This window comes from Gekko japonicus, unplaced genomic scaffold (assembly GCF_001447785.1).
Source record: "Gekko japonicus isolate JY-2015 unplaced genomic scaffold, Gekko_japonicus_V1.1 scaffold62, whole genome shotgun sequence".
Taxonomy (NCBI): Eukaryota; Metazoa; Chordata; class Lepidosauria; order Squamata; family Gekkonidae; genus Gekko; species Gekko japonicus.
Window position 1 is genome coordinate 1,536,814 of NW_015166419.1, and position 23,773 is coordinate 1,560,586.

General features: G+C 48.2%; 1 protein-coding gene across 1 annotated transcript in view; it reads left to right on the forward strand.

Moving 5' to 3' along the window:
* The window catches only part of EXTL1 (exostosin-like glycosyltransferase 1), a 115,863-nt gene extending 97,185 nt beyond the window's left edge, over positions 1–18,678 (forward strand). The window contains exons 5-11 of the mRNA XM_015411654.1: positions 2,266–2,398; positions 2,508–2,626; positions 10,807–10,902; positions 11,917–12,003; positions 14,716–14,876; positions 17,571–17,742; positions 18,168–18,678. Of these exons, the coding sequence (XP_015267140.1) occupies positions 2,266–2,398; positions 2,508–2,626; positions 10,807–10,902; positions 11,917–12,003; positions 14,716–14,876; positions 17,571–17,742; positions 18,168–18,356 (957 nt within the window). The 3' untranslated portion in view covers positions 18,357–18,678. The remainder of the gene's footprint in view (positions 1–2,265; positions 2,399–2,507; positions 2,627–10,806; positions 10,903–11,916; positions 12,004–14,715; positions 14,877–17,570; positions 17,743–18,167) is intronic.
* Positions 18,679–23,773: the final 5,095 nt, after the last annotated feature.

Sequence of the window (23,773 nt, forward strand, 5' to 3'; positions counted from 1 at the left end):
AAGCCTTTGTTGCCGTAGAATGGGAAAAACCAGGAGGGCTCCCAGGAACGCCTGATGCTTACAGCTGTTTATCCAAACCTGAACACCTGAGCCTTCAAAGAGTCCCTGCAGTAGTTAATTACAGGGGCCCAGGCTGAGATCTTCACTCCCCAGGGAACACTTGGCTCTGCATGCCCTCAGAGAATCAGAGCCTTGCTGCAAACTGCACTCCTCCCCACACACCTGATTAGATCTCTGCCTGCTGAAGGCTTCCAAAGGTTCCCCTGCCAACAGGCCGTGAAAGCCAGAGGGCACAGAAATCAGACTCCGCACAGAAGAAGCAGCAGCTTCAGAGTCTGTCTGCTGTCTCTCCTCTCTTCTGAGCAGTACATTTTCCCTTCTCCTCCCCTTCCCAACTCCTAGGAAATATAAGCTTAGAAACTGATTTGATTCCTCTCATTTGCCAAAGGGCTTAAAGGGGCACACGTGCTCCCTTTCTCCCATTTTATCTTTATAACAACCCTGTGAGGTAGGTTAGACTAAGTGAGAGTAACTGCCACAAGGTCACCCAGTGAGCTTCGATGGCAGAGTGGGGATTCAGACTCGGCCGTCCCACATCCTAGTTCAACACTTAAAATCACTATGCCACATGGATAGTGAGCACCAAGTCAATAAAACAGTGGAGAAATCTGTGGTCAGAATTCCCCAGAGTTCCTGTATTTCTTCTTTTAATACGTTAAAAATAGGGTTGCCAGACCCCTGCTGGGGGCAGGGGAACCCCTGCTTTTGTGGTATGCTTCCCTGCCTCTGGCCAGCTGGTCGGTGGGGGGAAATCCCACCCCCAAATGAGTTTTTTTGGGCCACTTTCAGTAAAATTGGAACTGCCCATTCTAACGTGCTAACGTCATCCTGAAGTGACGTACACCTGTCTGGGGGCGATGCTCTGGTATTTGGGCAAACTCTATGGTAAATTTGGCTGAATTTACCATAGAGTTTGCCAAATACCAGAGCATTGCCCCCAGACGTCCCTGACATCCCTACGTCACACTTCTGGGTGATGTCAACACATTGGAACGGGCACTGCCAGTTTTACCGGAAGTGGCCTGAAACCACTTCTGGTCTCCCAGAAGTGGGCCGGAAGCCCCCCACAGGTCAGGTAAGTCCACCTGGCAACCCTAGTTAAAAGTAACTGCGGGGCAGGGCGGGAGACATCAATCAGATCTAGGCCTTTACATTGGGAAAGGATGTGTTAACCTTTCCCCCCATACCATATTCCCAGTTTAAATGCATTTGATTTAAAATTGATTTAAATTTGTGTGTGTGTGTTTGGTATTTTGTATAAAAACTACCGTGATCCGTTCTGAGGAAGTCAATCTACAAATGTTTTTTTTAATAAGCAAATAATATTTATTTATTTACTTCATTTATATCCTGCCCCTCACCAATGCAGACCCAAAAGTAGCTTTCATCTTTCTCCTCTCCTCCATGTTATCCTCACAACAAGACTGTGAGGTAGCTTTGGCTTGGGAGAGTGTGACTGGGCAGAGGTCCCCAAGTGAGCTTCCATGGCATGAGCTGTGTGGATGTGCCAAGAACAAATCCTGTCCGGTTAATCTGAGTGGCCTGGACTCTACTAGGGTTATCTTGAGGCTAGACTACTGTAATGTACTCTACATGGTCCTACCCTTGAAGTCTTTGGAGCAGGCCCTTAGCCACAGTGGGGCTTTCAGAGGCTCCTCCCCTTTCTTAAAGGCACAGGCCCACAAGAATTCATCCTGTAAATGCTTTTTCAATCATTTAAAAACCTTTTTTTAAGATGTGCACTCCTTTAAGCAGAGTGGGGCGCTGTGATTCCTGCACTGAGCAAGGGGGTTGGAGTAGGTGACCTCTGGGATCCCTTCTAACTCAGATGTTGACCAGATGTTGTTTTCTTATGTGCTTTTGCAATTGCTACAAGTTTGTACAATAGGCCATAGATAGTAGCCGTATCAATTCTTCAAATTATTCTGGTGTCAAAGATTCCATTTGTCAGGATGTGTGTCACTTCCATCAAAAGTAGTGGTCAAGGACCGAGTTAACTCCTCCTCCCTTTAGCCCTACCAAGCAGCTGCTTTTACATCAAACTCACAGGAGATCTGGATCGTGGATCTCCAGATACAGTCTAATTTGGGCCGTCAGTCTTCTTTGCTCAGGTGGCTGCGGTTGTTGAGCCTAGCTATTTCCTCCCCTTCCTCTGTTGGGTGCAGAGAGCTGGTATGTGATGACAACTTTCTCTCTCTCTCCTAGATCATTAAAGATCGGATATTTCATCAGGTGTCCCGCCCGAGGTTCTCCTGGAACACACTGCCGGGCGGGCTGCTGGCACTGCCTGAATACTCCACTTTCCTCGGCGATTTTCCGTTCTACTACCTGCAGCAGGGTACAGGAATCCCTTCTTCACCTTCCATCTCCCTCCCTGCGTGCCTCAGATTCTGCTCCCTCTTTGCAGCTGCTGCACCTCGGGCTAATCCCATCTCTCTCTGATGCAGGATCAAGCCCTTCCAGCAAGTTTACAGCTCTCATCCGGGCAGTTTCACCAGTCGTTTCCCTCTCTCAGCCCATCCTCAAGCTCATTCAAGTGGTATCCAGATCTCCCTACTGTGCCCAGGTAAAGGAAGGTGCAAAAGCAGCTTGGTGGGAAAAGCGACACCTGGCAAAATCCCCCTCCTCCTGCAACTGGCTTTTGAGTGCACTATCCTCCAGTTACGACTCATCAGAGGGAGAGAAACCCATTTTCCATTTGTTTCTGGGATGCTGATAAAGCAAACCATCCTGTAAGGTCTTCAGAGTTCCAAGAGGATGGAACCGGGGCAGGGGTGTGTAGCTTAGTGGTAGAGCATCTGCTTTGCATGCAGGGGGTCCTAGGTTCGACTCCTGGCCTGTCTAGTTCAAAGTATCAGATAGTTAGTCACGTGAAAGGCTTTGACCTGAGGCCCCAGACAGAAAGCTGTTCCCAGTCAGAGCTGACAACACTGACCATGATAGACCAAAGGGCTGGCTCAGTAGAAGGCAGCTTCATGCATTAGTGTGATGTGGGTTTCCCTGGCCACCCGCACAGTGTACATAATGACCAAACAATGGTTTGTTTATCACTAGAAGGAGCCTCTGGCTCAGTTCAGGCATCACACAGAACTGAGATGTGCTTGAAGGAAGGGGCGCTGCCCAAACTCCTTTCTGGTTTGCAATGGAGTGAAGGTAGGTTGACAGCCTTAGCTGGGAGTTCAACAGGAGAACTTTACAGACAGGCATAAGTTATTTGCCATTCTGCTAGTGTGCAAAGTCACTTCCAGTACAAATCCTGAAGTAGCATCGTTGCGTCAGAGCAACACTGTCACTCGAAGCTCTGTGACTAAACCTAGAGCGTTGCCCTGACGCAGTGACATCGCTCCTAGTTTTGTACCAGAAGTGACATCCCACATCGACACAGTGTCAAATCCTCTCCTCCCCCCTCCCCAAGCCCTTGCCAAGTAGCAGGGGACGGGGCTTGAACCAGGGGGTCTCCCACTGTAGGTGAAGAGGATTAGAGCCCTTTGCCTCAGCTCCTGCAGGGGGGGAACGGCAGAAAAGCATGCACGTTCCTGAGAGTGGTGGCTGTATCCCTCCCCATAGGAACTGGGATGCCAGTTGTCTACCCCTAAAGTTAATGCAACCATTGCCAAGTCTCCTACAGCTCCTTCTGCCTCTACATTTCAGCACTATTTAGTTGTGCTCTCCAAGTTTCCCTAAGTGAGCTCTTTTCTGTCTCCCCAATAGTCACACATCAGAGTCCATCAATGCAAATCATGGAAATGACCGATGGGGTTGTTCAGGGCTATTTTGGGGAGGAACGCACAGGAACGGAGTTCCGGCTGGCTCCCAAGTTGACCACGCCCAGCAGGAACTCATTAGCACAATAGGCCACACCCAACAGCAGAAACTCATTAGGATTGGCTACAATTAGGGGTGTATGGCCTAACATGCAAAGGAGTTCCTGCTCAAAAAAAAAAAAGCCCTGGGTTTTGTCAACAAACAAGGTAAAGAGAATAAGAAGCAAAAGGTGGGTGTGGCTGGATGACCACACTTCTGGTAATGTGGGGGTGTGGCCTAATATGTGAATGAGCTGTACTGTCAGGGGTGTGGCCTAATGTGCTAATGAGTTCCTGCTGTTGGGTATGGCCTATTATGCTAATGAGTTCCTGCTGGGCTTTTTCTACAAAAAAAGCCCTGGGGTTGTTGGCAGCCTTGCGTAGGCGTCTGGGTGGGCTAGCAGCCGTCTTGGCACTGCCAGCAGGTGCTCCGTTCTCCCTCTGACTTCGGGGCAAGGGCTGTCAGTGTTGATGTGCTGCTGGAAGATTCAGCCAAGGAGCCGCACCCATCCCGGCCCACCCATGCTTTCAGATGTGCAGCAACAGGTTCGTGTAGGCGTGCCAGCTCCATGGACACTAGGGAAGCGACTCTTGCGCCACGGATCCCAGCCGCCTTGTCTTGGAAGAGTCAGCATTGCTGACTCCCAAGTAAGCATACGTAGATTTGCAGTTGCAGATTTCGATTTGCAGTTGCAGCCAACAGGCAGTGCAGCAGACAGAGCCCTGGCTTGTTTGAGAGAAGCAGATTCAGGCAGCAGTCCTAGGAACACTTTCCTGGGAATAAGCTCCATTGGATAAAATGGGGCTAACTTCCAAGAAGGCCTGTTGAGCTTTGCTTCCCCAGACCCCCTTGTTCCAGTGCAAAGTTTGCCAGCCTGATGTTGTGCAGCCCTCCCAGGATTGTTGCAAGGACAACACAGGATGTTATAACCTACATGGGGAGCAATGCTCCCTCTAAGCTCTGGAGTCTTGTGAGCAAAAATGCTTCTTTGTGAGCTACTGGCATGAAAGTTGTGAGCGAGCGATTTGGCCACTGCATAAATTAGTTTGCTCTGGAGCCCTCCTTCCTGAGCTAAGACAAAAATCTGTGAGCTGGAAGCTAAAAAACTGTGAGTTAGCTCACACTAACTCGGCTTAGAGGGAACACTGATGGGGAGTCTGGGGTGTAGTGGGGGAGTGAATAGAAATGTGCAGAAATAATTGTGTGGACCACACAGCTGCCTTTCGCAACAGGCAGCACAAACGCCAAGGTGAGGTGGCACCCTTGAATGGCGTGTTGCCAGGGAATGATGCCAGGCTTGCGCTTGCTGAGAAATTCCCTTCTTGCCCATCAGCCATTCAAAGAGATAAAAACCCTGCCCTCTTCTCCCCCTGGCCATTCCACTCGGCTTCGATGAGATGGCCAACTCGGGGCTCTCAAACGTCTGTGTACTGGAAGAAAATACTGCCAAACTGTTGCTCAGAGCCAATGGCAGGCCCCTGGGGAAGATGCCCGTCCTCTCCTTGGTCACACACATTCCTTTCTTCCAAGGGTCTCAGGAAAGAGTTAATTTGTTTTCCCCCATCTCCAGTTTATCCTCGCAACATCCCTTTGAGGTAGGCTAGGCTGAAAGAGAAAGAGTGACTGGTCCAAGGTCACCCAGGAATCTCCGGGGTAGAGAGGGGACTGGAGCACTGCTGACACTAATCACTGCACTGCACTGCACTGCACTCCCCCCCCCCATCCCTGTGATACAGAAATATGTGGTCTTGGGGGGGGAATGACACATCAAATCAAACCCATTAAAGTTTTTCTATCAAGAGAAATTCTTGTCATCCTGGTTTCCAGGGCTATTTTTGGGCAGGAACGCACAGAAACTGCGTTCCGGCTGGCTCCTGAGTTGGCCACGCCCAGCAGGGACTCATTAGCATAATAGGCCTCACCCAACAGCAGAAACTCATTAGGATTGGCTACATTAGGGGTGTGTGGCCTAACATGCAAAGGAGTTCCTGCTACAAAAAAGCCCTGGGTTTTGACAACAAACAAGGTAAACAGAATAAGAAGCAAAATGTGGGTGTGGCTGGATGAGCTCACTTCTGGTAACACAGGGGTGTGGCCTAATATGCTAATGAGCTGTGCTGTCAGGGGTGTGGCTTAATATGCTAACACGTTTCTGCTGTTGGGTGTAGCCAATTATGCTAATGAGTTCCTGCTGGGCTTTTTCTACAAAAAAAAGCCCTGCTGGTTTCTGTTTCCAGCTTCTGAAGATGGTATATCTGAAATGGAGAACTCAAAACCATAGAGAAAGAAAAATCTCATTGCTTGTGTTAGAGAGACTAGCCCGAGCATACACACTGCCCTCAAGAGACTTTCATCAGCAATGAAGCTTGTTTTCAGTGGTAAGGTTGAGGTTATATTAAAACCCATGCAAGGAACAAAATTGTAATTGCTTCTCAGACTGTAATTATATTGCAAACATTATGGATTGGTGTCCTTAAAACAAGTTCTTAGAAAAATTAAGTGATTAAATAAAAAAAAACAGCAGTAAGCACACAGTGAGAAGGTTAAGGCAAGTATGTTTGCCCTGATCTAGCAACAGTTGGCTGGGATGTCCTATGCCTGATTATTTATAAGGAAGCCCCTTTGGGCCGGTACTTCGATGGGAGACCACCAAGGAGGGCTTGGCAGAGGAAGGCCATGGCGAAGCACCTCTGCTTCTCACTTGCCTTGAAAGCCCCTTGCTGGGGGTCGCCTTAAGTCGGCTACGACTTGATAGCACTTATGTACGTAAGCTCCTTAGGGTTCGGTGAGTTTTACCTCCATGCAAGTATGCATAGGAGATTGAAACTTAATCACAGCAGCTTGAATTGGGTCAGGGCCAAGGGTTTAGAGTCACAATCCTATGCACTCCTTGCTTGGGAGAAAGTTCAGTTGAACTCAGCATATTTATTTCTAAGTAAACGCCTCTTCAGCTCAGGGAGTTGTAGAGTGGTTTGAGACCCTACAGTAACAGTGCAATCCTAAAAACAGTTTTCTGGGAGTAAGCCAAATTGACTAACATGGGACTTATTTCAGAGTAGGATTGCTGTCAAAGTAATTTCTTTTGCAATCTTAAGCAGAGTAACACTCTTCTAACACCCTGTCAAAGGGCTTGCTAGGCTTATTAAAGTACAAAAGTATACTTTCAAAACAGCCACAGTTGAGGGGGTTGAGCCGCTGGAGACTCTGAAGCTGTCTTGATTAAAACAGAGGCTGGAGGGCGGATGCCTTATTTGAACTTGCAGCTGGGAAGGAGGGCTTGGCTTTGCAAGACAGGTACACACCAGAGGTGTACCCACCCTCCTTTCTATACAAATACACGTATGAAAACACGTACAGCCCCTTTGGGGGCATGGAGCACTGCCAGCTGCCCCTTCCCACCTGTTTGATCTGCAGCAACGTGCAGGGGAATAATAGTTAGCTGCACACCACTCCAAGCTTCACCATGGGATTGCTGCAGAGCTAGTTCATTGTTAAAGGGATAGGAGCGGACTGAGCCTACTATGTTTTGGCCACTTGGCAAACTCCACGTGAAGATTCCTCTGAAAACTTCACCAAACTAATGAAGTTTGAGTCCAGTGGCACCTTTAAGACCAACAACGTTTAATCAAGGAATAAGCTTTTATGTGCACGCACGCGTCTTCAGATACAGTGAAACAAAACTTCTTCAACCATTACATATAGGTATAGAGAGGAGAGAGTTAGTTGCCAGGAAGGGTTGGTTAGAGTCAAGATGCATAAGTAACTGGGTGATTATAGCTGAGATTGGATTAAAGGGGTTGGTAAGACCTGTGAATGGCAGCAAATTAGCATACAAACACGAGAGTTAATAAACAGACACTGAGTTTGAGTCTAGTGGCACCTCAAAGACCAACAAAGTTCAATTCTGGGTATAAGTGAGAACTTAGAGACTTAGCTGATGCCGATGCACACTCCTTCAGATACATTGAAGCAGATTTCCTCAAACATGTAGGCAGAGGGTGGTAGTTGCCAGAAGGGGCTAATTAGAGTCAAGATGCATAAGTAACTGGGCAATAAATACCACCACGGCTATTTTTGGGCAGGAACGCACAGGAACGGAGTTCCGGCTGGCTCCCGAGTTGGCCACGCCCAGCAGGAACTCATTAGCATAATAAGCCACACCCAACAGCAGGAACTCATTAGGATTGGCTACATTAGGGGTGTGTGGCCTAACATGCAAAGGAGTTCCTGCTACAAAAAAGCCCTGGGTTTTGACAACAAATAAGGTAAACAGAATAACAAGCAAAAGGTGGGTGTGGCTGGGTGAGCACACTTCTGGTAACACAGGGGTGTGGCCTCATAGGCTAATGAGCTGTGTAGCCAATTATGCTAATGAGTTCCTGCATAATTGGGTGTAGCCAATTATGCTAATGAGTTCCTGCTGGGCTTTTTCTTTAAAAAAAGCCCTGAATACCACTAAAACTGGAATAATGCATTTGGTAAGACCTGTGGATAGCAGCAAATTGGCGTACAGGTGATAAAAGAGTCAGACCAACACGGCTACCCACCTGAATCTATTCCCCAGACTTAAGAAATAGTGCCTATTTCTTTAAGAGCTCCAAACAGGTGGGATTTCTCCATTTGGGGAAATGCTGTCTGTGTCTTCCACCTCAGCCCTTCAAGAAACATGTGCCACCTACATAGTAGGAAGGGGAATGGTTTATTTGCTTCCGGACAGGGGCACTAAAAGTCCTTTCCAGCACAATGGCAGAAGCAGGTGGTAGGAATGAACACAATGTCACGTAGCTGTTCTCCTTAACCCTGGAAGGGGTTTCCTGCATGGCATGTAGGGAAAAATCCTCTCACCCAACATTTCAGTTTGGACATAGCACATGACGTTGGTTCAATTAAACTGGCAGAACAGAGCAGACTGCGGTTAAAGACATATCTAGATGGATTGGCTTGGAAGCTGGTTGCCTGGAAGCAAATCCTCGTAATGTCTCCAAAGGTTCATCTGACAAGTTCAGCCATCCTTGAAGCTGCATGGGCAGAGGTTTCCTCTTTGCAGGTTTTTCTCCTCTGCCGGTTCAGGGGTCAGACACTTAACGTGTCCAGACTCTTATTTTTATCCCAGCGCCTCTGCATACTGGGGAATCACGTCTCACCTAAAGTCCATGTTGACTTTAAAAGCTTAGGCTTCTTTAAATTCGAAACTGGCAAGGGAGAAGAGCTTCCCCAGGCAAACTTGCAAGGGCTCAGCACCTCGTGTAAACTCTGCTGCTGCCCATGCAAAGCATGCTGAGTTAAGGCCGAACGAGACGTTATATGTTTGCCACAAGCCAGAACTTTTCACAGCCGAGCATTACATCAGGGAACCAAAGTTCCCAAGTGCACCAGAGCCTGATTTGGCTTGCAACCACAGCATGGGAGGAGTGGCCTCAGCCTTCTCCTTTGTGCCATTTTCCCAATGGCCCTGGGGGGCCATATTTGCCCAACTGTGTGGCTGCATGTGCAGGATTCTGTTTCAGCTTGGGGGACTGACACCCCTCTTCCCCCTGTACAGTGGTTACGAGCTGAATTGGGCCCTGCCATGCTTAGGAACTGTGGTTCCCAATGTACCATTGGGATGTGGAAAAATCAGAGTCAGGTTTGGGGAACCCTGATCCAGTTCATGCCAAGTCTTGGTTACCTTCTCCTTGCTTGTTAAGTCTTGGTCACCAGCACAGTGCCCGCAGATGTCACAGATGTCTGTGGTGAAATTTTTGCACATTCCTCCTCAGACCAAAACAACATGCTGAGCCCTCACAAAGTCCCCAAAGGAAGCTCTCACCAGTCACCAGCCTCATGTTTGAATCATAGCAAAGTTCCACCCACACCCCCAAACACTCCCAAGACAACTGCACCTTTTCCCTCATGCATCTTTTATCAGTTTATGTTTTCCCACCCTTTCTTCTGTTCTCGTGCACATTGTCTTGGTGTAGCTGGATGGTAATGGTGATGTGCTGTTTTTATAGTATTATATCTAGATTCAAAACAGGTTCCCAGTGTGCGGATCAAACAACCCGCACAAGGGGGCTAGGTACGGATGGGGGAGATATTTGTGCAACACAGGGGGAAATGCTAAGTGTTGCAGGAAAGTCTTACATTTAACAAAAAGAAGCAGGTCACTTACACATACGTGGATGTACACACAGAGAATGGGAGCATGTTATTTTTTTCTGCTTCCAAACAGCATCACTGCGATTCCGTGCAGCTCCTGGGGTTTCCACATCTTTCCTGCAATCTTTCCCAAACATGATTTGCTGTGATGTTTTGGGAAAGATCACAGCAAAGCCAGGATTGCAACCATGTGAACGGGAAAGTCTCGATCTTCCTGGTCCTGCATGCATTGCCTAGTCCCATTTTCCTTCTCTCAACCCCCCTCCCCAAACAGCTGCTTCTGAATGGGTGATCCCTCCAGGGCTCTTCTGAAGCACCACTATTAAGTTTCATTTTCCAAAAGGGGGGGGGGTTGTCTACTACCTGTGTGATCACAGGGCTAGGTTGGCAAGCCCAAAGACAGAGGGAAGAATGTGTTTATGTGTGATTGTGATATGCCTGCCTGGCCTGAGCACTTTGCTGGTAGGGAACAATTTGAAGCTTTCTGGGGTTTGGTGGGTTTTTGGTGTTTTTGTGTGTGTGTGTGTTTTGGTGTGTGTGTTCTATGAAAAAACTTTTGTATATTATCTCTAAGGCTCAAGACACAAGTGATTGCCAGGAGTCATGTTGTCAGAGGCCATGGTGCTCCCAGGGGCCAGATTGGGGTGCCCATAGCACAACTGTCCAGGAGACAGAATGATGTCCCAGTCTGACCCCGTGCAGTGCCCTTTTCTAAGCTGTTGTCCTGCTTTGAGGCTTCCTGTAGTAATTCTGGGTTACTTTGCTGTTATTCTCCCTTGCTTTTATATTTTATTGTTTGTCAAGATTGTAGTCCTGTGGAGCTGTGAGAAGCCACCGCCCCTGAGCACCAAATGGCCACAGACGACTGTTCCTTTGACCATCATCCATGCCAGCAGCAAAGTAAGTGGGCAACTGGCTCAGCTTGGGCGGAGAAACTCTAAAGAGCTGCTGGCGGCGGTCTGTTCGAGGCAGCTTCATGTATTCCTGTGCGTGCGTGCATTGCTTTTAAGCATGCTGTCTGCAACTATGGGGGCTAGGGTTGCCAATTCCGGGTTGGGAAATTCCCAGAGATTTGGGGGTGGAGCCTCAAGATTGGGGAGGGGAGGGAGCTCAGCAGGATATAATGCCATAAACTCCACCCTCCAAAGCTGCTCTTTTCTCCAGGGGAACTAATCTCTGTTGTCTGGAGAGCAGTTGTAAATAATTCTGGGAGATCTCCAGGCTCCACCGGGAAGTTGGCAAACCCAGGGCTTTTTTTGTAGAAAAAGCCTAGCAAGAACTCATTAGCATATTAGGCCACACCCAACAGCAGAAACTCATTAGCATATTCGGCCAAACCCCATGCCTTCTCTTGGCTTGCCCAGGCGCCCCGCACCTGTGGGCCGCCCAGGCAAGCCAGCTCTTGGACAGACCAGGGAGGCATTTAAATGCCTCCCTGATCCTTCCAGAGCCCCCCCCTGGCCCGCCCGCCTCAGAGTTGCCGGGGGTGTGTGTGTCACTCTCCAAGCCTTCCCTCTGTAGCCACACACGTGCAGAGGTTTTGGCTGTAGTGGGCGTGGCCAACTCTGAAGCCAGCCGGAACTCCGTTCCTGTGCGTTCCTGCCCAAAAATAGCCCTGGACAAACCTAATGGGGACTAGAAACAGACATTTAAAAACAGGAAAAATGTAAATTCACAGGAACTTGCATTCTGCATACTGTGGCATGCAGCTCAGGTTATTGTTGGGCAGCTCAACGATAGACCTAACTTCTAAAGAGGGCAGGCGAAAACCAGTTTGCTGAGGTTGCATTCACCTTTTTGTACTGGATGATGGATTTGCCTGTCAAAGAGAAGATGCACTCTGTAATACTGAGGATAAAGCTGTTTTTCTGGCCTGCCCATTCATGGACTTCTTTTCTTCTCTCTTTTTTAAAGGTCAGTGACCGGTTTTTGCCTTACTCAGCTATTGGGACTGAGGCTGTGCTAAGCCTAGATGAACACACCAGCCTTTCAACCGACGAGGTGAAGCATCGTCCTGAGGCCCTTGAACCTTCTCATCCATCACGCACAAGGATGTCCAAAATATAAGAACCAAAGAGCAGCCATGAAGGGGGGGGGGAGTGTGGGCACAGTTTCCAGATCACCTCTTTCACCACAGTGTGAAATCAAGAAGGGCCAAGGGGGAGCAATTTTGAAGCCGTTAGCTCGCCCTCAGTTTTGCTGGGGGTCAAGTCTGTTCCTCACTTGGGTGGAGGCTGACATATTTCAAACTGGGGCCGCAAAGAATTGGAGAGGGATCAGGGATTGCCTCATGACTTAACAGAAACTTCCGGAAACCTGCCATCAAACCCAAACATCCACCTGTACTTTAGAAAGTACCGCTCATTAGCGTTAAAATGCATAAAATGTTTTTTTCTTCCAGAAGCTATTTCTTCTAACCATAAAAATGAGTACAAATTTCCTTCAGTTACCTCTGAACCCCCCTCCCACCCCACCGCCATGCTGAGGGTACAGTAGACGGATGGGAATGTCTTCCAGGATCATTGAAACACGTTTTTATTTTGAGGAATTCAAGAGGCCAAGAGGGACAGCGGCTTGGCAGGGCTGGGCGTGCCGGTTCTCTCTATCACTGATAATTTATTTTAAACCAGAGATTTCCCCAATCTAAAGCAACCTCCCCTTGTTCAGATGGGCGCCATTATTTATCAAGCCAGAACCACAACAGCTGCTGCTTTCAAAAACAATCCTTAGATTGAAACTATGCATCGTGGGTTCTCGTATTATTTTTCTCCCCAAAGCCGCTCAGAGTGACACTTTCGGTCATGAGATGGCAGGGGAGGAAAGGGTTAAAAGCCCCCCTCCTGTCAGTGCTCTTCTCTTCTTCAAAAAGGCAACTCTAGCCGCTGCTTTTGCAAGAAAATAAAAATAAAAATCCATATTTCAAAGCGGCCACAGAACTAAATGTTACACAGAGTATGCCCTGAGGTCTGTTGAGTACTCAACCAGTACTCAAGAGAAAATGAGAAGCCCAGATATTTAGGGATTAGGTCAAAGCTACCGAGTGTTTGACAGAAACCCTCTGTACATGCTTAGGACAGCTGTCATATTTTTATTTCCCTTCATGGATTCCAAGACTGGTCTCCAGCACTGAAAGAAGGTCTTGAGGGCTATCTGTTTCTTGTAAGCCCTGGTTCAGTTGGGAACCAGGCTTCATGCATACAACAGCCCTGAGCTAGGCCATGAGCATTTGAGAAGACACCTGCCGAGTAACTCAGTGGCACAATACCAGCCATTCGTCTCCAGCCTCCTGGGTTGCTCCACACCCAGGTTTATTTCTCGCAGTGCTGCTGCACACGTGACAGTCAACCGCAAGCCCCGCTGAACCCAGCCTAGCGTTGTTTACCAGTAAACGGGATTCTGATGCCAGGCAAGGAGAATAGCCTTGGGCTTGTGATTTGATACCCTGGCATTTAATCGTGATAGGGAGTGGTGAACAGTGGGGGAGAGGTTCCTTTCTCACAGAAAGCTTGGATGAGTAACATGTTTGGGGTGGGGCAAAGGGTATTTTTGTACAGGTGTGTCGGCTTTTCCTGAGAACCGACAAGGAGAGTGGTCAGAAGGCAAGCATTCTGCACTTCCCATATACAGAATTGTATCCTGCATTTATCTTATCCTGCACTTTGACGGTGGGGGAAACTGAAAAGGATAGTCTTCCAGAGGTTGCCCTGCGTCAAAAAACTAATTGAGGAAGTACCCATTTGCATACTGCCCTGCTTTAAAAAATGCCACCTATGCAGAAAGATAAGCATGTCAAGGAAAAGCTTAGGCCAGAACTCTTGCCCCCGAGTTATTGACTCTCTGTGTTCAGGGAATTTGGCACTGCATCCTGAGTTGTGTAATAGCTGAGCCCCGGGATTCTGAAACACTGCAGCCCAGGTCATGGCTAAGGAGATGAAAAGTTTTACAGATAGGGCAGGGTTGGATCCAGCCAGCTTTTTTACTCAGTCTCACCTAATCCCCCTCCTTTCTAGAGCCACTATCACACATACCTTTTGTCCATGCAAGTCCGATGTTCCCCATCATCACCTTTTTGGGTAGTCAAAAATAATCCTCTCCTCCCTTGTTCATCAGTGGAAAAACTGGTTGAATCCAACCTGCAGTCTGGAACGGACTATGCCACCTCATTTAACTTGAATTGGCTCTTGAATTCTTGACTTCAGCTAAGAGCATGACTTTGTTTTACAGGTTTTCCCATGTTTATTTTAAATGATTTTTTTTCTTCCGCAAATTTAGCTTTGGGGAAGGCTTTATGAAGATGAAGAAAGGTAGGCACTTTTAACTTTTTTCTCCTCAACTGTTTTCTCACTGGAAATGGCACTCCTGTGCACCTTTTATCAAGGGTAGCTTTTTCCAGTGCTAAAACACCCCGGGGAAGAAAAGGTTTCAGATGCTCTCCCTCCTTCCCTGTGCCACTTTCTTTCTTGATAAAGTAGTCCCAGTAGCTGCATTTGCAAAAGAAAAGAAAAGAAAGACAGAAGGAACCTGAAGTTGAGCCCTGAGAGTCTGCTTAAGGAAGCAATTTTAAGCAATCAGTGCAGTTTTCGATTACAGAAGTGGTCTTAGGATTTCAGCCAATAAATTTACCAGAGCTGGGATGATGGTTTGTAACTTTTGGGGTTTTTTTTAATACTTGGTGTGTCTTTTCCTTTCCCCACAACCTCTGTGACTCTCCAGGTTGATTTTGCCTTTATGGTGTGGAGAAGCTTCCCTGACCGGATTGTTGGCTTTCCCATGCGTAGCCACTTTTGGGATACCAGCAGGAACCAATGGAGCTACACCTCCAAGTGGACAAATGAGTTCTCCATGGTCCTCACTGCAGCTGCATTCTACCACAGGTGCCCTTCCTCAGAACTGGGTCATTATTCAAAAATGGGTTGGATATCAAGATGCAAGTCTCACAATGCCATTATATGGACATATGGGGCAGCCAACATTTAGAGTGTTAGGTGCAGTTCTGGTTGCCCCGTTGCCCATCCACCCCTCCCAAAGTGAGAGAAAAGGGAAAGGGAAACCTAAAATTGGAGGGGTTAGAGCGTCTTTCTGGTTAGGTTTCCCTGCTTCAAAATACAAATTGAGGAAGTGTACCACATAAACACCCTAGTAAAAGGTAAAGGTTTCCCTTGCTCGAAAGCTAGTCGAATCCAACTCTAGGGGCGGTGCTCTTCTCCGTTTCCAAGCTGAAGAGCCAGCGCTGTTCAAAGACATTTCCATGGTCATGTGGCTGGCATGACTGCAACGACAAGGTGCACAGAATGCTGTTACCTTCCCATTGAAGCGGTACCTGTTTATCTAGTTGCAATTTCTTGCTTTCGAACTGCTAGGTTGGCAGGAGCTGGGGCCAGAGACAGGAGCTCACTCCGTCACTAGGGTCTTGAACTGCCGAACTACAGGCCTTCTGGTCTGCAGCGCAGCGTTTTAACCTCTGAGCCACCACGGCCACATAAACAACCTACAGGAGTAATAATAATAATAATAATAATAATAATAATACTTTCAATTTATTAATCGCTTTCCCCGGTGGGCTCACAACGATGCACAGTTACACATTTTAGACAGGGGACTAACAATGTTCATTGGGGATAGGGAGGACAACATATATTCATTTTTAATTGCACACGCTGTCACTGCACGGTGTAAACGTCTTCTGGCTTGGCTCAGTCATTTTCCGAACGGCTGCTTGTTGACCAGGCTTCAGGACCCGTATGTCACATCGCCACACTGCCACCGCCTGGCCAGAGACATCCACTCCAGGGATTTTTGTAGCCGAGAAGTTCTTTCGCCTTTTTCCGACCTCAACCAGGAAGTCCCGACGGTCAGCTAACACCCTCCCACAAGGGAGATTGGTGTGCCCACCCTCTCTAAGGAGTGGTTCCCATTTTATCTACTCGCCAAAGCTTTCGAATCGCTGGGTGGACGATGAGCTGGGGACAACAGGCTGGCTGCTCACACCAGCGCGGGGCTTGAACTAACACAGTTCGGATGTTAAGACAGTGGGATATACCCACTGTGCCATTTCCAAAATCAAGAACCAGATGGAGAGAGTACACAGAAAACATTCTTGCACCCCAGAGCTCTCTTCACCTATTAAAGTGAATGGACGTGCAACCTACATATTATATGCATAAACCTGTTTGTAAGAAAGAACTGTACCCATTCGCTTTACAAATGAATTTGGGGACCAATACCTGGATAAATGTGAGGTTTAAATCGCACATGGAGATGTACATGGGGTGAACGTAACATGAGCATTTCTGGTGTACACTGTACGTAGAGTGTATGTGTGGTCACTGCCACTTGTGAAGAGGGCTTAGAACTTGGATCACTGGGTGACAGTGATGGACAGAAGTTTCAGGAGAGTCAGAAAGAATCCCCTGTACTCAGTAAATAACGGACTGTGTTGCCTTCAGGGGACATTTTAAAGAAAATTAGACAAGTGTATGGAGGTTGGAATGGCAAGGCCACATCCCGAATGCTCACCCTGGAGTCACGATCAAGCAAGACACCCAGCAGCCAAAGCTTCTCCTGTCAATTCCCTCTTAATTCACCCTTACCCCAGTGTGGTGGAATGATCCCTCTCAGGGTCTAACTAGCTGTTCCATTTCCCTGGGACCTGGCAGCCAGGTGCATGCTTGGCCTTCCTGGCTGGGAACTCAGCTCCCAGGGATGTGGGGACCAGTCCAGAATGGGATCACATCATGTGGGGAGAGGATGCTTAACTTTCCCCTCATGTGGATTTTGTTACATGATATGGCGGGGTGTGGCGGGGGTTCTATTTGCCACATTGAGAAATCCATGTATTCTGGGCTGCACCTAACTTTCCCCAACATGGCAAACAGATTTCCCCCAGGGCTGTTCCAGGTCAGGAAAATGGTGTGGGGGAGACATAAGCCCATACACTCCACAGTCCCAGCGTGAATCAGACACAGTGCACCTTAGAATTTTCTGAGCATGGAATTTGCAGTTCATGTCTGGTTGCCAAAACCCAAAGCGGAGGCAGGGAAAGAATAACACGTAGTTAGGCCCTAGGCGATAAAACTCACTGGGTGGCCTTGGACTAGTCACTCTGTCTCAGCCTAGCCTACCTCACAAGGTTGTTGTGAGGATCAAATAGGAGAGTGTTTCTTGCAGGCCTTTGGGCAGGAAAACAAAGTAGGAAAGGGAGCTGAACAAAAGGAGAGATTCTCCAACTTCATGGGGAGATTGAAAGTTTCTGGGTGGCAACTTGGCAACTCTGCTAGCAGTGGCTATTGGCCATTATTGCTGAGAAAGCTTTGATTAGACTAGCTTGGAGGATTCCCCTCCTCCCAAAGTTGGGCTTCCCTCATTATACAAGAAACTTTGAGACAAGGGCTTTGCTGTAGCAAGTTTTCATTAAATGCACTACTATTTACAAGATCTCTGCTGTGGAAAGATACCAGAAATTTGGACCTGAGGACCTATGAAAATCCTGTCCCTGCTGGAAACCAGGTCTGAACACAACATTAACAATGGCATTTCTCTTTTCCTTCCCCCACTTTCTCCATCCCTAGATATTATCACAGTCTCTTTACCAATTATTTGCCTGCAAGAATAAGGAGTTTCATTGATCAGATTGCCAACTGTGAGGACATATTGATGAACTTCCTGGTTTCAGCGGTCACAAAACTACCTCCCATCAAAGTGACCCAAAAGAAACAGCACAGAGATGTTCCCTTGCCACAGGTACTGAGATGGGTCAAAAAGGGGAATAAAAGGCAGGAATGAGGGCTCCCCTTAGTTCCATATCCTGGTATTCTGTGGTGTCATTTTTAGATGTTTCCCTTGTAGCATAGGATCTATTTATCTACATGCAACTCCCAGGCAGCTGGGACAATTGAAAGTTGACCCTCCCGCCCCAGCGGTGATACAAGAGGCCGAATTTGTGCAGACTGACCCCTGCAGGGCTGGCTTGTTTTGCTGTAAGGACTGTTCAGCCAGGCTTGCTTCTCAGCCATTTTTAACCTCCGGCCTGGGACCCTTCTTAGCCTTTGTAAAAAAAAAAAATTATCAAAGAGATCTTAGTTGTGCAAGCCCTACAGCTTGCTATTCATGCTCAGCAAACATCTGAAGTCTTTCTCTGCCTGTGGCCTTCCTTTATGTCTCTGCAGCTGTTGAAGAGTGCTTCTCCTTCCAACGGGAACCTTCGTTTCTCCCAGCGCCAGGAATGCGTGAACCAGTTTGCGGCCTGGTTCGGTTACATGCCTTTGGTGCATTCTCAATTCCGCCTGGACCCCGTGCTCTTCAAAGACCAGGTGTCTGTGTTGCGCAAAAAATACCGGCATTTGGAGAGAGGCTAGCCCAAGGGAAGCAGAATCTCTCAGAGGGGTGGAAGGCAGGCAGAGGAGCAACGGCAGAAGCAGCTCGCTCCCGACTGGAGACCAAGAGCCCACGCAGCTGCACAGATCTGCTACACGTCTGGATGAGGCCACTTGGATCTTGGTCTGTTGCAGGCGTCAGAGGAACCGACGCAGTCATTTCATGAGACTGCAGGCCACATTCCTTGGCGGAGACCTTCTGACGCTGGATTCTGAGAGGTGCAAACTCATTCCACTGGTAACCTATGGAGATGCCAGTCGAATTTTCAGTCTTTATTGGGTTTTACCAGTACAAGTAAAGGTTTGCAGGAAATTACATCTCTCTTTGCTTGTTTTTTTTAACTACACTTGAGTCTCCTCTCATTCACCAACTCCTTTGTTCCCTGACACAGCCAGGGGGTGCTATCCTGGGTCACATTCTATGGACTTGACTACAATGTCATCCTTCTGACTGGTTGCCAGGAAAGATTTTAGCTGGGAAAAGCTTGTGTGATCCCTGTTTACTCTGTGGTTTCCCTCTTTTCTAGAAGTTGCATCTTTTAAAAAGAAATTACCTCCATTCGGACACTTTGCACAGGGCCCTTGGCCCAGCACCTTCTGGGACTGTGGCTCAGTAGCAGAGCCCATGATTTATAAATGCGGAAAGTCACAGGTTCAACCCCTGACATCACTAGATCCCAGGTAGCAGAAATAATGTCTCTGCTTGAGACCTCACAGGGTGATTCCGCACAACTGCTTGCCCGGCGTCAGCCCCCCACAGAAAACCAGAGCCGCTGCTTGATTCCACACCTGAAAATCCGGGGTGGACATTTAACCCGCAGTTTATCTGCTTTCCCTCGGATTTTCCAGCTACTGGATTTTCACGGATCTTTTTCTCTGTTTGGCTCTCAGGTCGGGGTTTTAAGGTGCGGAATCAATGGATTCACGGTAAAACTTCCCTCCCAATTCCTGCCCCCTTGAGTTTTGCATTCCAGTGTGTATGCCCCTCAGTTGGTCTTGCTCACCCTAACCTACCACACAGGGTTGTTGTGTGGATAAATGGGAGGGGAGAACCATGTACACAGCTCTGAGCTTCTTGGAGGAATGCTGGGATAGACAAGTATAGGTAAGTAAGACTTTACACATGCTCAGAGGTTTACAGGTGCTATCGAAAAGGGTGGTCTTGAAGAACTGCTTCCCAAGCTGGAATTCAAAAGGTGAAGCATTTCCCAGCCCACAGATGCAGTGATGGCTAGGAATGTTTTGAAATTCGGACATATCACACCACTGGTTAAAAGCATAAGTGCCCACCCCCGGCAACTGGAAACTCCTGGCCTGAACAAAAGTGTACATAGTTACCATCAGCATTCTATCCAGGTAGCAGAGAGACGGTCATCATTCTCTGCTGTTTGGCTGTATGAAGCTCTTACTTGACACTGTTTGACTGTATGAAGTTCTTTACTTTACACCAGGCAAGCTAGCAAAGGGAGAGAGACACCTTGCCAAGTTGCAGCCACCAATATTGAACAATGTAAGCTGGCCGCATTCCAGTTCCTGTCCAGCTCCTCGCCACTCCCTTGCTAGAGGCAGGGCTTTTATAAGGCAGGGTGAAGTCGCTGGATTTATTTATTTATTCCCAATGGGGACCTAAAGTGGCTTTCAACAGTCTCCATTTCCTCCATTTGAGCCTTAAAATGACCCTGTGCAAGTAGGTTAAGCTGAGAGTGCCTGACTGGCCCAAGTTCACCCCATGAGCTTCCGTGGCAGAGTGTGGATTTAAACCCAGGTCTCCCAGAGCCTAGGCTGTCACTATAACTGTCACTGAAGGGGATCAGGTGGGCGGACGATGGACAGACTCAGCCCATAGAGTGGCCAACTTTGGAATCAGCCCTCTGCCTTGGATCTCCAGTAATGGACGGGTGACTCTTCACATCCCCAGATGCTTTATGTGCTGACTGCTGCATATCACACTTCTGTTCCAAGAGACAGGGCAGGTTTGCACAAGCCATTGGGCAATTCAGCTAGCACCCCCCCACACCCACACACACTATTGATTGCCTTGTAATCTACTGCTAGGATTTTGTGCAACTCCTGTTCATTCCAATGATGCTTGTGCATGATAAAGAAGCAGTGGAGTTATGCTTCAGGTTTTTAGATTGCTTCCCCACAAGAGCACAAAAAATGGGGAATGCCAGAAAATGGCATGGGAGCACTGTCCACACCCCCCTCCCAGTCCACTTACTGCTACCCCTATGCTTCCCCCCCACACCCGAGCACAGATACGACAGTAACCACAACGGCGCCCCCATGGCCCTGACCTTCCCCCCCTTGACGTCACGTTTCCCTGATGACCTGTGTTATAATGCTACTGTGTGGCTTGGCATGGAAAGAGGAGGAAGCCCCTGAAAGGGCTAAAGGGGGGGAAAGATGGCGGTGGCAGCTGAGCTCTGCCCCCTCCCTCTGGTCTGGTGCCGTGGTTTCCAACGTTTTAAGTGACCCACTTAAAAAAAAAAAAGAGGATGCAGAAATCAGTGAAAGTGCAAAAAGGCTGGGTCCGACCATCAGAGGCTTCATAACCCGCTTTTGGGTCAGGATGCCCAGGCTGGCTCTAGTGGCAGTGGAGGCAGACCATAAGGACACTCCCCTACAGACACTCGGAGGGCACACCATTGGACCAGACTACTACTGTCCCCCTTGCATTAAAAGGGAAAGCCCCAAGAATGTTGTGCTCCCCTTAAGGGGTGTCTGTTGGTCTCAGATCTGTCCCTTGCATGACATCCCATCTGTTCTGGAGTGGAAGTTTGGTGTAGTGGTTAAGTGTGCGGACTCTAATCTGGGAGAACCGGGTTTGATTCCCCACTCCTCCACTTGCCCCTGCTGATGTGACCTTGGGTCAGTCACAAGCTCTGGCACAGCTGTCCTTGAAAAAGAGCAGTTTGTGTCAGAGTTCTCTCAGCCCCACCCACCTCACAGGGTGTCTGTTGTGGGGAGGGGAGGGAAAAGGAGTTTGTAAGCCGCTCTGAGACTCCAAGTGAAGGGCGTGGTATAAATCCAATCTCGTCTCATCATCTCATCGTATGAAGAAGAAAATGGGCCCAAGAGAAACTACCAATTAAACCACTGATTTGGTGCCTGTCTCCAGCACAAGAACAGGAGGAGGGGAGAGAAAGCATCTGAATAGGTCTGTCCGTGCCAATGGGTGCTGGAGCTTTGGGGATGGGCTTTGGTTAATGGTAAGAAGCTGGGGGCGGGGGGGGGATGAGGTGTGCTTATGGTAAAATTGAAGTTGGAGGAAGAGAAAGGACCCATAAGTAATGTTTTGCATTAGCATTCTCCTTCAGTGGGGGGAAGTTATCCAGGAACTGATTTGCAGCGAGCATTATTATCAGAAGAAATATCTGGCTGAAACATTGGAAAGTGGATACCCTGTCCAAGAGCAACCTCTCGGTGGAAAAGTTTTCAGGCAGGTTGGCTTTTGGGGAATCCAACCTGGACAAGGTTCTGATTGAGACAAAAGAAAAGAAGAAGGCCATGCCCTCATCATCATCAAACAAGGACAGAGATTTTAGAGGTAAACATCACCAGTCCTTTCGGGGCTTCAGGGCGCCTGGCCGTGGAAGAGACACAAATGACTACAAGCGATTCCAGTCATTCAGATACCCACCCAGAACCAACCAAAGGCAACCACAGCCCTTCAGACAAGACAAAACACCATTGTCCAGGAAACAGTCCACCTGACTATCACAGAAGCCTGGAAGGCCTCAACGTCAGACAAATGGATATTGTCAATCATAATAGAGAGCTACAGAATAGAACTGGATGCACATCTGCCTTGACACTTCACACCCTCTCCAGTCCCAAGGCTAAAGAATAGAAGAGTACCACTACTAAAGTCACTGTACTTTGGTGAATACCCTGGGTGCTGAGAATAGGCCAAAAGGCAAAGCCTTGTATTGGAAATGTTGTCCCTGGTAATAGAAATAGAGAAAACATCTGGAATATGGGTGTACAGGGATGTAGAGGTATGCCTTTCTGAGATCCAGAGAGCTTTGCATGTCCCCCAGCTGCAAAACCCGTCTCCAGCACGACCCAAGGTCCTTCTTCCAGAGGAGAAACAGCAGAAATTGATGGTGACCGACATCATTCAGAAAAACACAGTAGACCTTATGTATCTCGCTGGGGTGCAGGGGCTGATGATTTCCACAATAAACCTGGTCCCATGGGTCCGCTTTCACTCCACAGCATTGCAGTGGACTCTTCTCCCATTCCAAAAAGACATCTCGAAGCACAGACACAGACAGGTGGTGATAACAAGCAACCTGCAGTGGGAGTTAGAGTGATGGATGGTGCACAGCAACCTGTCCAGGGGCACCAGCTTCTCTTAACCACTGCAATGCATTGTCACAATGGATGCAAGCAAGAGGGGTTGGGGAGCCCATTGCATGCACTTGGTGGTGCAAGGTAAATAGTCAAAAAAGGAAGCAGCACACAGCATCATGAGAGCCAGTTTGGTGTAGTGGTTAAGTGAGCGGACTGTAATCTGGGAGAACCGGGTTTGATTCCCCACTCCTCCACTTGCACCTGCTGGATGACCTTGGGTGCCATAGTTCTGTCAGAGATGTTCTTGAAAGAGCAGTTCTCTCAGAGCTCTCTCAGCCCCACCTGCCTCACAGGGTGTCTGTTGTGGGAAGGGAGTGTGTAAGCCGCTCTGAGACTCCAATGAAGGGCAGGGTATAAATCCATTTCTTCTTCATCATCATCATCTTCATCATCATCAATTGGCTGGAACTTCAGGCAGTGAGGTTAGTGCTGGCTACATTTTATCGTCAACTACACAATCAGCATGTACTAGTACACATGGACAATATGACAACAAAAGCGCACACAAATTGCCAAGGGGGCACCAGGTCAAGCTTACTCCATCTGGAAGCTTCTCACGGGTGGAAGAAAATCTAGCAAGCACCAAGGTGGAATGTCTTCAAGGCCCAGCAAACCAGCAAGCAGAGAGGACTTGGATCCAGGAGAATGGAGGTGTTCAACCACATCACCCTTAAATTCAGGAGGCCAGTGATAGACCTACTAGCAATGCCAGCCAATTGCTAGGTGGACAGGTTCATAACAAGATTCCACAACCAGACAGCAGATGGCATGGATGCATTAACACTTCTGTGGCCTCCAGGCCTACTTCACACATTTCCGCCAACCCCTCTGATAGGCAAAATGCTCAACAGGATAAGAAGGGAAGGGTAGAAATCATCTTCATCACCCCCTTCTGGCCAAGGAGGCCATGGTTCTCTGAATTGGTCCAGATGTTGATGGTATGTTGGAAGTAGACTCTACCAACCAGACAGGACCTCCTGAATCAGGGCCCCATTCAACGTCCGGAGCCGGCATGGTTGAAGTTGATGGCTTGGAAATTG